At 52.5% G+C, this 12,284-nt stretch overlaps 4 protein-coding genes across 4 annotated transcripts; 1 reads left to right on the forward strand and 3 right to left on the reverse strand.

The window, feature by feature from the left end:
* Nucleotides 1–124: 124 nt before the first annotated feature.
* ASPACDRAFT_79691 (uncharacterized protein) lies at nt 125–1,030 on the reverse strand (the record flags this gene model as incomplete). Its single annotated transcript, XM_020205475.1, has 3 exons — nt 125–393; nt 464–503; nt 557–1,030. 3 exons carry the CDS (start codon nt 1,028–1,030, stop codon nt 125–127), a joined length of 783 nt encoding a protein of 260 aa, XP_020055303.1.
* Nucleotides 1,031–2,066: 1,036 nt separating this feature from the next.
* Nucleotides 2,067–4,202, reverse strand: ASPACDRAFT_44595 (uncharacterized protein; the record flags this gene model as incomplete). Its single annotated transcript, XM_020201447.1, has 4 exons — nt 2,067–2,218; nt 2,266–3,940; nt 3,991–4,027; nt 4,117–4,202. The coding sequence occupies 4 exons, from the start codon at nt 4,200–4,202 to the stop codon at nt 2,067–2,069; spliced, it is 1,950 nt and encodes a 649-aa protein (XP_020055304.1).
* A 492-nt stretch (nt 4,203–4,694) lies between these two features.
* On the forward strand, nt 4,695–5,744 carry ASPACDRAFT_30333 (class II fructose-bisphosphate aldolase; the record flags this gene model as incomplete). Its single annotated transcript, XM_020199716.1, has 4 exons — nt 4,695–4,777; nt 4,826–5,205; nt 5,252–5,375; nt 5,423–5,744. The coding sequence occupies 4 exons, from the start codon at nt 4,695–4,697 to the stop codon at nt 5,742–5,744; spliced, it is 909 nt and encodes a 302-aa protein (XP_020055305.1).
* A 102-nt stretch (nt 5,745–5,846) lies between these two features.
* On the reverse strand, nt 5,847–7,001 carry ASPACDRAFT_53126 (arabinan endo-1,5-alpha-L-arabinosidase; the record flags this gene model as incomplete). Its single annotated transcript, XM_020202697.1, has 4 exons — nt 5,847–5,982; nt 6,027–6,112; nt 6,160–6,636; nt 6,735–7,001. 4 exons carry the CDS (start codon nt 6,999–7,001, stop codon nt 5,847–5,849), a joined length of 966 nt encoding a protein of 321 aa, XP_020055306.1.
* Nucleotides 7,002–12,284: the final 5,283 nt, after the last annotated feature.

Consider the following 12,284-nt stretch of genomic DNA (forward strand, 5'->3'; position numbering starts at 1 on the left):
AGTCTTGTACCCTCTTGACAAAAGCTGCTGCAACCAGATGAAGGAAAGATGATCATTACCAGAACAATCACCGCAATCACTACAGCCTTGCTACCACCCTTACCCTCCCCTCCCCCTCCAATACCTACCAAGCCCCAACCACCCCAGCAACAGGAATATCAATCCCCGTCGTATACGAACTACAATCACTCAACAGATAGACATAGGCGCCGCCCAGCTCGCGCGGATCGGCCAGCCGCGGCATGCCCCCGTAGTTCTCCATCTTTTGAGGCCAGTCTGGCGCCGTCTCCACGTAGTAGGTCATGGCGGTGCGCACGAACCCGGGCGAGACGCTGTTGACCCGGATGCCGTGGGGGCTCCATTCCATCGCCAGGGTGTGGCACATGTTGCGCACTGCTCCCACACATATTCCCGGATTAGCTGGAGTGGCTTGGGGACTGGATCTGAAATTGACGGAACTCACCGGCAGCTTTGGTGGCGCCGTAGGGCGCGGACGGGGCGGCCTACAATTTCAGTTAGTACACTTGTTTTTCGATGACTTGGGGGGTAGATGTACGCGATTCGGTCGATAAGAGGTCATACTGGCCGTCATGACGATGGACCCCTTGATGCCCAGCTCGATGAATTTGCGGGCCGCGATCTGGGCGCAGAAGTAGGATCCGTAGACATTCAACCCGAACAACCGCTCCACCTCCTCCCTGTCAAATTGCAACGCAGGCTGATGCTGCGTCATGCCCGCGTTGGCCACGAGCCCATCGATGCGGCCCGTCTCCGCCACGATGCGGTCGATCGCCGTCTCCACGCTCGTCTGGGAGGTCACATCCGCCCCGAGGCAGTGGAAGTTCGGGTAGCGCTGTTGTAGCGCCCGGGTCTCCTCCCCGGGGTCCATCAGGTCCAGCGAGTAGACGTGCTGCGCCGCGTTGGCGAGGCACACTTCCGCGATGCCCAGGCCGATGCCGCGGTTGGCGCCGGTGATGGCGATGACTTTGCCGGAGAGGGTGATCTGCCAGTTGAAGTCGGCGGGGGGCATCGTGCTGACGATTGGTGGGGCCTCGTCGCGAGAGGAATTTGTGTTGGAGGAGCATGCCATGATGGTATAATTCTGCAAATCGGTCAGCCGGGAGATGGCGATAAGTAATGGCTGTTCGAGTAGGGAATAGATTTAAGTACTGTACCTGTAGGACAGGGGTGACATCTAAGAACTGGAATCAGCTAATGCGCTGACATGGTGGTCCGACCATTCATAGATATCCCTAGACGTGGCAACATCAGCACCACAGTCGACTTCGGCTCGAGGCTCAGCATACAGTATGGCATGTCACAGCCAGAGTTTGACGTCACGCCGACTGGGTCCTTGTCCACGTAGCCCTGGCTCGGTCCAAAACTAGGGCCGTGGCCGTAGCCGTAGGGCGGAGAACGCAATAGCTTGAACCCCCGCGATCGCGGATCGACTCCGGGACTGCGGACGCCTCGGCTCGAGGCAGAACCCCCACGATCTCTAGCCTTATGAAAAACCCGCTACCATGGCTACAGTGATTACAGTGACTTCAGTGACTTCAGTGACTTCAGTGACTTCAGTGACTTCAGTGACTTGATGCTAATGAAATTTCCTTACGTTTAAACCGTATATTGTATGTCTGTTCAAGAGGTCTCACTTCAAGATGTTTCAGTCCATAAACATCCATTATCATGACCAACGCGCGACTGTGTTCAATACGGGTCTATCCCTTTCATACATCATAGCTCATTCTATTATACAATTGATCAGGGGCACAAAGTTTCACCCCCAGCATCACGTAACACCTGCGCGGTCAGTGTTGGCACAGATGGTCTCGGTTTTAACCCGAGTTTAGCCCGAAGGTCTTAGAAACGGGTTCGGGAGAAAGGTAAGATCAGCCACGATCAGATAAGTTAACCAGAGCCCACTGTTTAATTTCATTCCCTGGCGTGATGGGTCTTCCTCTGGTATGACGGCGTGTCTATCGCAAGCCATGTGGGGTAGTGGATAGCCGAGGATCGGCCTTGGTGATCAATTAGGGAGATTGCCGAGGTCCAACCCGAAAATTTCATCCCACGGACCCAGCCAGGCTTTCTTTTGCGTACTCCGCCTCGAGGGTATCCCGAAGCGAATAACTGGGCCAGCACACTAGCCGCTCGAATCTATCGATCAATTCCAGTAGTGCGGCTCGTTTATCAGGGGCGTGAACGCTCATTCCCGCTACATGAGTCAGTGAGTCGCCCTTCGGACCTGGAGAGGGAGCTTACCCCCAAATAAGCATTGAAGCGCCGTCAGTCCACCGGCAAGTTCATCCTCCGCTACGGTCCGCGCAATGCCGCAAATGGTGTTCACAGCGGTCGTCAGAATCTTCTGTGCCGCCCGGTAATCCTGGAAGTCACCGGTCGGGGGGCGGTGGGAGATAACAAGGATTCTAGCGAGGCTATGGATCTGCAAAGCAGCCGCGTACGGGGGAGGATGGACCCATATGGGTGGGAAGACATCCGTGTACTGTACAGTGGGAAGGGGGTTAAATTCCGCCGGCAGATAATCCTGCCACTCCTGCAGCATACAGAGTAGCTCGTTACCTCTTTCCAGCCGACTCTGTATGTCATTCGACACCGTTTCTTCCTGAGAAGCGTAGTTGATGCATTGGGCGAGCAGATAAGATGCAAAGCAAGCTAGCTCGGGGGCGGTCCGGGAGGAGATGGGCCGCTCGGGTTTCCAGAAACTGAACAGACGCCGCCGTTGGCGCATTGCCACCCAGGCATCTTGTCGCAGCCAAATCCACCAGATCGCTTGACGCAGGCCACCGCAATCGCCGTTGTTGTTTTGGAATCTTTGTATCCAAAACACCCCCTTCAGATGTCGTTCCCAGTCACTGTTGGATCCATCCACCATTTCGTACGTGCTGATCAGCAAGGCAGTGGATATCAGCTCGCGACTGGATGCGTAGCTCGGGTACTGCATCGCTTTGTTGAGGTAATTCAAGGTTTCATAGTAATACTGGACGGCAAGGTGGCGATCCACGGCCGGGAAATCCGCAAAACTCTTCGACGACCCAGGCATAGCGAAACCGGCACCCCGTCCTTGGTCTTTTCTAGCATGCCAAATTGACAGGTGGCGGGCTGAAAGAGCCAGAAGGGCTTTCATCAACCCCGTGTTTCTTACGGCAAGCTGAGGGACTATCGATGCTGTGTGGCGCCCGGGGTCGTAGAAGTCGAACCAGCGGCTTACATTCCGCACGAAGTGGCCAAAGAGCAGGTGCTCCAATTCCGTCAACTCGATTGGAGCCGGGGTGGACCATGACGAAGGGTGATCGGGCCGGACGGGCTGCTGGTCGGTGGTTGACGTGGGTAGTCGGTTCTCCAGCTCCGGGTCGCGTCTGAAAGCTGCAGCCTGAAAACTCTCGCACTCCCTTTTGGAGCGTGGGAAGAAGTTGTTTAAGGATACTGCTCCGGCGGGATGGTCCCCTGGGGCAGGAGACAGGACCAGACTGCGATCCGCATTGACGGCATCATTAGCCAATAACTCGAACCAGCTGAGAGGGGCCAGTCTCGAGGAGACGGAGGAATCTGTTGCAGGAGACGGTGCTAAATCGTGGGTCGACGGTGGCGAAGTGAGATGGTTACTTTGATGGGATGGAAAGGCCGGTGTCAGTGTCTGGCTCGTTGAGACACCTGGCGATGCTGATATGGAGGCGGAACGAGCCAAGGGCCGTGTTTCGGGTGCGGGACGTTGATGCTGACAAGCATCGACCAGGACTTGTAGCGGCTCATGCACTTGGCTTCGCACCGGCAGGTGCTCTATTGAGGGAGGTTTATGGATGGCGAGAGCAGGAGCAGTGGTTGGCCCCGAGCCAGGAGCTTGAGGATCACTCGTGGTGCCAGTGCCATAGACACAGTCACGCTTGCCTTTGGCACACGGACCGCATTGTGGGCGAGCCTGCGGTTCGTGTCAGCACAAGCAGACTGCAGATTGGTCGGAAGACGAACCTCGTCGCATTTGACATGACGCTTTTTGCAGATCAGACTTTTACCATCAGTACAGTCGGTCGGACAGGCGGAAAGGATTGAGAAACAGTGCTCAGACGGATCGGAAGGATTATTGGGGAGACTGACCATCCAGTGGTGGCCCGCAATCCACGGCCGCGGGATTTTCGCGGTTTCCGAATGCCACGCGAACTCCCTTGCGTAGCATCGGCCATGTTGCCTCACTCACATCATCCGGCAAGCATGAGCGGCAATATGCAGCGTTTGCGCTACCGTATACAAAAATAATAATCAAGGGTAAACAGGGGGTGGAAGCTGGAACAATTTGGGGGGTGACAGATCGCGTCGAGGTTCAACGATTGCCGACTCACGCGGGAGTGGAGCCAGCGAAAAAAGCCGAAGAGGAATCCACCTTTCGTCAGCCAATGCAGTGGTTGGAATTCGCTCAGTGGAAGCCCACGGAAGGGAAAGGGACTGACTCGTATCGAGGCAGGGGTCGACCATGGTAGGGGTGCATGCACGATGTCATGCGGTCGGGGGGTTGCTAGTTTAGCAGTGACCGACTGACTAAGTGTTGCTGCAAATAGTTAAGCATAAATTAAAAGTGATTCATACCGCCTACTGTGCGACGCACTGGACAGGGACAATGAGCATAGTTGGACCCGCGAAAATCTGCCGGTCATCGAGGGCGATCACCACCAACCAAAATGACTTGGCAAGGGAAGAACCGAACACTGCAGATCTTGGCATCGGCCGAGAAGGGTCGCTATGGTGTTCTGGCGGCCATTGTGTGAGTGGTGCGGGATATATGTTCCGGGCAGGAGGCTCACCATACCAGCTACAACGTTGAGCACATCACAGCGTTTGTGCGGGCGGCCGAGAATCGCAGATCACCGCTGATTCTGCAGTTGTTTCCTTCATCGCTTGAGCAAACCCCGTCGCTGATTCACGCGGCCGCCGCTGCTGCAAGAAGCGCCTCGGTGCCGGTCTCGGTCCATCTCGACCATGCGCAGAACTTTGAGCAGATCCATTACGTCGCGGACAACCTTCCATTCGATTCCATCATGGTGGACATGAGTCATCACGAGAAGGAAGAGAACCTCGCCAAGACCAAGGCGCTGCGAGAATATTGTCACGGGCGGGGAATCGCAGTTGAGGCCGAGACCGGGCGCATCGAAGGAGGAGAGGATGGGATTGTGGGAACGGGCAACCTAGAGGGTACCTTCTCAAATTGGATTGTTATTCCATGCTAATGCAGCTGTAGGGATTCTTACCACCTCGGAAGATGTGGACCAGTTCATCGATGCGGGCGTTGATTTTCTGGCTCCCAGCGTGGGAAACCTGCATGGAGATTATGGGCCAAGAGGGCCAGAGTTGGACATGAATCGGTCGGTCGCAGAGAGGGATGATAGGCGTTCTGGACTGACTCGTGTAGGCTCCGCCAAGTGTGTCGAGCGTTGAACGGACGGGCACGACTCGTCCTGCACGGAACGAATGACTTTCCCCCGGAGCTGTGTCGGGCATGCGTTGAGGTGGGAGTAAGCAAGTTCAATGTCAACAAGCTGGTGTTATCTCCCTGGCATGAGCATCTTCGCAAGAATGCACACAAACCGTTGACGCAGTCGATTGGGGAGGGGATCGAAGTGCTGACGAGGGAGATGGAGAAGTGGATGGATGTGGTGGGAAGCAGCGGCATGGCTGAAACAAGCGCGACGGCAAGGCCTCAGGCAGGGACAAGGGATTTGCTTCCACAATGATCTACTCTTCAGATTGGTACTTATAACCAGAGCTAAACTATTTACATCTGCAATTCCACCTATTTACAACCACATTCACCCCCTACTTTACCTAGTAGTCACCTACACAACAGGCCAGCCACTCGAGAAGTCAATGGTGTTCCACCCAAACAGCTTCTCGTCATCGGCGTAACCAATGGTAGTATCGACATAGTGGTAGTAGAGCACAGGGCCGTAGGTCGGGTCATCATACACACCCCTATTCCAGTTAGCGATTTTCTTGTGTCTTCAGGGGAGTCTTACTGTCCACCCGGTCCATAGACGGTGCCGTGACTGGCGAGCACAATCGTGCCACCACTTTCCGTGCAAGCATTGCCATTCTTGTCCACCTACGCGGGTCAGCTTCGTCTCAAAGTGGTTTCCGTCGAAAACTTACAAATCCGCCGGTCGCGCTGGTGGAGCGACAGACCATGATCTTGTACTCCTCGCCCTGGGCCGGGCGGGAGGTGTCGTAGCCGCAGCAGGTGCCCGACGAGAAGAAGAGGTAGTAGTAGCTGCCGTACTTGAACAGGTAGGAGCCCTCCTCCGAGTGGGTGCCCGTCGCGTTGTAGGCGATGTTGTAGGAGGCCGAGCCGGCCGTCTTGAGGGGCGAGGCCATCTTGACCTGGTAGATATCGCCCCAGAAGGAGCCGAACTGGAGGTAGTATGAGCTGCCGTCCACGAGGAGGTTGCCGTCGATGGCGTTGTAGTTCTTAGAGGACGAAGAGGCGACGCCCACGGATCCGTGGTCGGTCCAGGTGTCCAGCTCCATGGTGGTGGACGAGGCCACTCCAATCGCGGAGTCCTGGGAGCCAAAGGTTGAGACAGAGTAGAGGCAGTAGTAGGTTCCATCGACGTAGCTAAGATCGGGGGCCTGCGCTGGTTAGCATGGATGCATTGTGCAGTGTGCAGTGTACAGTCATGCAGTCATGCAGTCATACACTAATACACTGATGCACGGAGGCGACGTACCCAGAGGTCAGTGTTGCCGGACAGGTCGATCTTAGATCCGTCAGGCACCACGGATCCAATGGCGGTCCACGGACCGTTGATGGAGGAGGCAGAGGCATAGGAAATCTCGTTGCCGGTCGAGAAACGGAAGTATTTGCCGTCCGACTCGCGGACGATCAAGGCTGGGTCATGGACGTTGCAGGAACCGGAGCAGGAGCCGGGGTTGGCGTAGCCATGAGCCAGGCCTGCCAGAAGCGGCACCGACAGGGCAGTCAGGAGGGAGTACATGGTGTTTAAGCGTCTGAGATGTGACGATCGTTTTTTGCTTTGTGTCGGCCATTTTGGATGTTATATAGGCTGTCAATTGTTCGGTGTTCAGGGAGGTCGACGTGCCGCCGGATCAGTGCGGCGTGTGTAGACGGGTGCGAAAGTTGAGACATTTGCAGATACGGACCTGGCTCCGTGATACTTTGGAGGTTTCAAAAGGCGTAGAGGAAATAGCAAAATCCCGGAGGGATGCTGCAGGTGACTGGTGGAGAAGTGGTGCTGACGACAAGTGACGAGCGACTAGCGAATGCCGGCACTGCTTAGTGTGTGGGGTAACCCGGCGTAGTGGCAGTTTAAACCACACACAGCCTTGCTCCCATGTCTGCAGAATTCTGCAGGACTCTAAGGTATTTTACTGCATTACTGTGACATGAGTCTTGAGAGAAACTACATCCACAATACTACAACACTCAGCACTAAAGTACCACTGAGGATTTCTACGCCTCAAATCTCCTACACCTCTACAGGTTGCTCGCATTGACGGTCGTAGGGGTCCGTGTGCCGGCATTTTATCCAATTTCGGAAGCATCCGTGCAGATTCGAGTCAGTACACTTCACTGATGAAACACTTGGACCGACTTTTGTGCTGTCAAACTCACCGGAGGTTCCATCTTTAAATAGTTGCTGTGGGGTTTACAAAATTAAGCTGCCGATGATTGACAGGATGCGAGGCACACGAAAGATTCAGCATCCAACTAATTCCGAGAATTGTTGGCACGACTGAAATAACCCTGTAACTACGGGCAGACGGTCTTACCGACACAATCAAGGCACTATAAGAGATCGGAATCCAGATTCTACCACCTGGGACACCAGCTTGGTAGCTTGCACCGAATCCCACCGATAGTGGAAATGAAGGGGTTAGTCACAGCAACGTACCTGTCGGATGGATGGATATGGCACCAAATGTGTTAGTAGAAGCATGAAACAGGAGTATGCGCCACAAGCGCAGACGGCAGGTATCGTAGCCATATCATGCATCCGCTGTCCGAGCACACCTTGGCTGTCATCCTGCAGAGCTGTGCATGGCACGTGCCTAGAAACGCCCGATGATATCATTAGCTTATACCTCGCGGAGTTTCCGAGATCGACACTTCGGTTGATGGTGACTGGTCATCCCACCGGGACAAGCATTGGGCAGAAGAGAGTTCAAGATTGAGTTCCACCAGTTGTCGGCTTACAGAGTGAAGTGTGGGGTGCAGCAGTATGGTAGCTGCAGCTCCGGCGGAGTCTGGCTTTGAGCATACCTGGTAGGGGGATGCGCAGATATACCTCGGGTATATTGATTCCATGAATCAATCTAGATTCCAGTCCTTCATAGCCTGTCTTAGGCCGGATGACAAGCGTACCTGAGACAATTTTCTCATTTCACAGAAAAGAGCAGGCCCGTGGCTCTGGTCTTGTACATAGCGGACTAGTATTCTCTGTTCGACAAACATATGTAGCATGCTGAAGAAAATGATAATGCTGTCGAGGGTATGAACGGAAAGAAAGAGATCTTATGGTATCTGGGAGATTTGAGGACGACTAAGTGGATTTGACTTGGCGACATTCTTATTATCTGTTGGGACTGCAACCAGCTCCATACAAAGGTATGCGAGGAACTACGTGAGCAAGGTGGTTTATGCGAGCGAGGGACTGCGCGAGGATTTCTCAGAGCAAGGCTGTCACTGCGAGAAACTGCGAGGAACCACATAAAAATTCGTCGTGCCAGCGAGGCTGTTCCTACGAGGAACTCAGGAACCGTGTGAGGATTCCTGCAAGTAAGACTGTTGATGCAAGCGAGGAACTGTGAGCAAGCGGATGAGTATTTCTGCAAGCGAGGCTGTTCTTGTAGAGCCAGGCCTCGCGGGAAAGGAAGCGGTAGACAGCAGCAGAAACAAGCACAGATTCCATAATCTCTGCTCGGCTGACCACTTACTAGGTAGGTAGCTCTACCGAGCGTTTTTCCTCTGCCTGGTGGGGCTTTCCTTTCTGAGATGCCGCTGCTTCTATGAGGGCGCTCAGAGTCAGACTCACCGAGTAAATCTCAGACCGGACTCAGACTAAAGACTCAGACTCAGGGAGCTGATCAGAGTATTCACGTGACTGCTCAGAGGCACTCAGTGAGTATGATCAGTCAGCTCACTGATTACTCAGATACCGATCAGAGGCATCTATTGAGCTCGGCGCTATATCAGAGGGGCTGACAGCAAGGCGCAGCGCGCGATCTCACTTCTGCCCATCGGCGCAAAACTTTCAACCGATGTTTTTGCAAACTCTGTGAAGCAAACCAAGCTCGCTCTCCATTGTATCTCTCACTATCAACCTTTCATTCATCAAGACCATGGCTGAGCTGGTAGGGGTCGTGTCCAGCGCCATTACATTCGCGACCCTTGCAGTCCAGATCGGCAAGTCTGTTCAGACACTTAAGGGCTACTGGGATTCAATGCGCGATGCGCCAGATGATCTCAAATGGCTACTGAGAGAAGTTGAGATCCTTGGCCTCATAATGGCTGACGTTGACGACGACTTATCACAAAAATCTGTCTCGTTAGGTCTGATAGACCATCGGCATGCTTCACAAAGCTTGCGCTTTTGTAAAGAGGCTGTGAATGACTTAGAGGCACTTTGCAAGGACTTAGTGCACCACGTCGGCTCATCTAGCGGACTGCGCAGGTCCTACCAAGCCGCAAAGTTGGTGATACGCGAAAGGAAGATTGAAAAGCACGTTTCGAAGCTACATAACGTGATCCGGCTACTTATGTTATCCCAGCAATGTTACAACAGGTACGTCTTACTAAATCGGTGCGTAAGATAACTGAGATATTCTTTACTGATATATCTAGATCACTTATTCAAGTTCAACCAATTTTAATCGCTGAAGCCATAGCGAATCTAGGGGTGGTTCCCTCACACAAAGCTATTTTAGAATCCGATTCAGCACGTCGCTGTGAGTCAGTCTTGGTGCTTACATTCTTTAAAACTAACTGATCTTTTCAAGATGAGAAATTGGTTTCAACCGAGCCGTTGGTGGGAAGTTCGAAGCTGGGAGAAGAACGGGTTCAGCCTCGAAAAAGCAACTATCTTTGGCTTCTTCGCGCCCCGTATTGGATGACATCTCGAGTGTTGGAAATATCTGGCATAAAGACTCCCTTCGGGTGGGATTGGAGTTTTCGAACGTATAACGAGGTCCGCTGGAGTAGTGAAATTGATTATTATCTCAAGCAGGGAAAGATAAAGAATCTTCAGGATCTCTTTGCTTCAGGACAGCTCTCCTCGCTCTTCCGCCAGCAGGGTAGCGGACGAAGTCTACTTCATGTAAGTAACATATTCGTTCAGGGTGAATCAAATCACTTGGCTTATCGTACTGACTTGTTGGTATGCGATCTGCGTTGATAGAAATGAACGAGTGGTTGAGTGTCTCCTGGACCAAGGAGTGGACCCGTCCATCGAAGGTGGATTGTCCATATTGAGAACACCTCTTCGTGACGTCTTAAGAATTGGGAAACAAGCAGCATCTAATAGACTCTATCCACTTTTACCATACCTACGCCCTATACTCCGTCATTCACAAGACCTCATCTATGAAAACGCCCAAGAAGCAGTCGATGGGATATTATCCGAGTTTCATGGCACCTCAGAAGAATTCATTTTTTTGCAACAACATTGCTGTCCTATGTTTTATCAAATGCCACGGTGGGCGCGGATAACGGTGGCAGCTCAGATCATTTTTGACGCTGACTTTTCCTATTACGCCGAAGAAGCAAATAATACCCCTGACTTGATTAAAACGGTCCTCGGCAAAGACATAATATCAGAAGCCCAAGACTTCCAGACAAAGTGTACTTTACCTTTGGTCTCAAAAGAAACAACCTTGATTCACTGCGTCGCGAAAAAGCTAGGAAACAGTCAGCGCTTCCTACAAATGTGCTGCCGAAGGAATTTGGTTAACTACAGTGGATACAAAACATTCTCTCGCCCTGCTAGAACCGACTGTCACACAAAATGGCAAGCTATCTGCAAGTCATGGAATAGATTGTTTTTTGACTTTCTGCAGGATGGGATGGACGTCCATCAAATTGTCGATGGCAAAACTGTATTTCTCTCGTTTTTGGATGGTTATCTGGCTTCTCAGGTATCTCTCCCGCAGTTCAATGAAGTTCCGTGGCTTGACCTGGATAAATTCCAGGTGGGTATTCGAGCCTGGTTGAAGGATATGAGAGCCGCAGGTCTGAATTTGGAAATGTTGGGAGCAAACGAATGGCGCATTTGGAGAAGCGGAAATATCCAAAGGGAATTTAACGGGGGATTACAGCGGGTGATTGGCATAGCTTACGGCCCAAATCCAGAAGACTGGTACTTATGGCTATCGGAACCATCTGATTCTTTTGTAAGGGATTTCTGGACTTTAGTCGCCCGACCAGCTGAGAAAATGCCTGGGAAGTGGCCAGGCGAATAGCTTTAATGACCATACTTGAGGGAGGAATTTCACTTGCAGCTGACAGATTGAAGAGGATAGATTGCCTTGTCCACTAAAATAGACAGCCAGGTGACCTAACACGAGAAATTTGTCTAATCGCAAGCAAGAAAACGCCAAGCACCGCCCAACGCCAATACTCTTCATTCTATATCGCCTCAAAAACGGGTATCGCTTTTTTCACGTTTTCAGCCCATTTACCAAATATAATCTACGAAACTTCGGGCAATTCCGGGTTCTCATCCCTTGCCGACGAGGAACTCTGGGCTTTGATCCTTATAGATATGCTCAAGGCCAAAGCCATCTGACAACGCTACATTGCCTGCTTGCCGGAATGCATCTTGGAGAGTATAATCGGATACCATTGATGCGAACCACTCACCGTATTATTTGACGGCTACGTCTCTGTACCCTTGGATATTCAGCAGATACAGTAGTGGATACAGCTTGGTAGTGCCGTCTTCCCATTTGGATTCCTGGAGCAATAGTAGAGTATCTTGTCGAAGTCAGCGTGTTGTACTGAGCTCATTGTTGAGCAGTACAGCTGGGGAAGGGCTACAGCAGATCATTATCCAGGGGTAGGCGCATCTTGCGAATCCTGCTCCCATGGTTCAAGTTCCTGGGGCTGAGAGATATAGTCAGCGTGATATGCGCTGCTGCTCGTATCCACACGCGATCGGATCTCTAAAAACCTAAACCTGCGTCAGCTTACATTGGCGGTTCCAGCTTTGATTAGGCACCATGAGCGAATCAAAACGGGAGGAGCGAGCAGGATTCATGGGGCA

The sequence above is a fragment of the Aspergillus aculeatus genome (assembly GCF_001890905.1).
Source record: "Aspergillus aculeatus ATCC 16872 unplaced genomic scaffold ASPACscaffold_10, whole genome shotgun sequence".
Classification (NCBI taxonomy): Eukaryota; Fungi; Ascomycota; class Eurotiomycetes; order Eurotiales; family Aspergillaceae; genus Aspergillus; species Aspergillus aculeatus.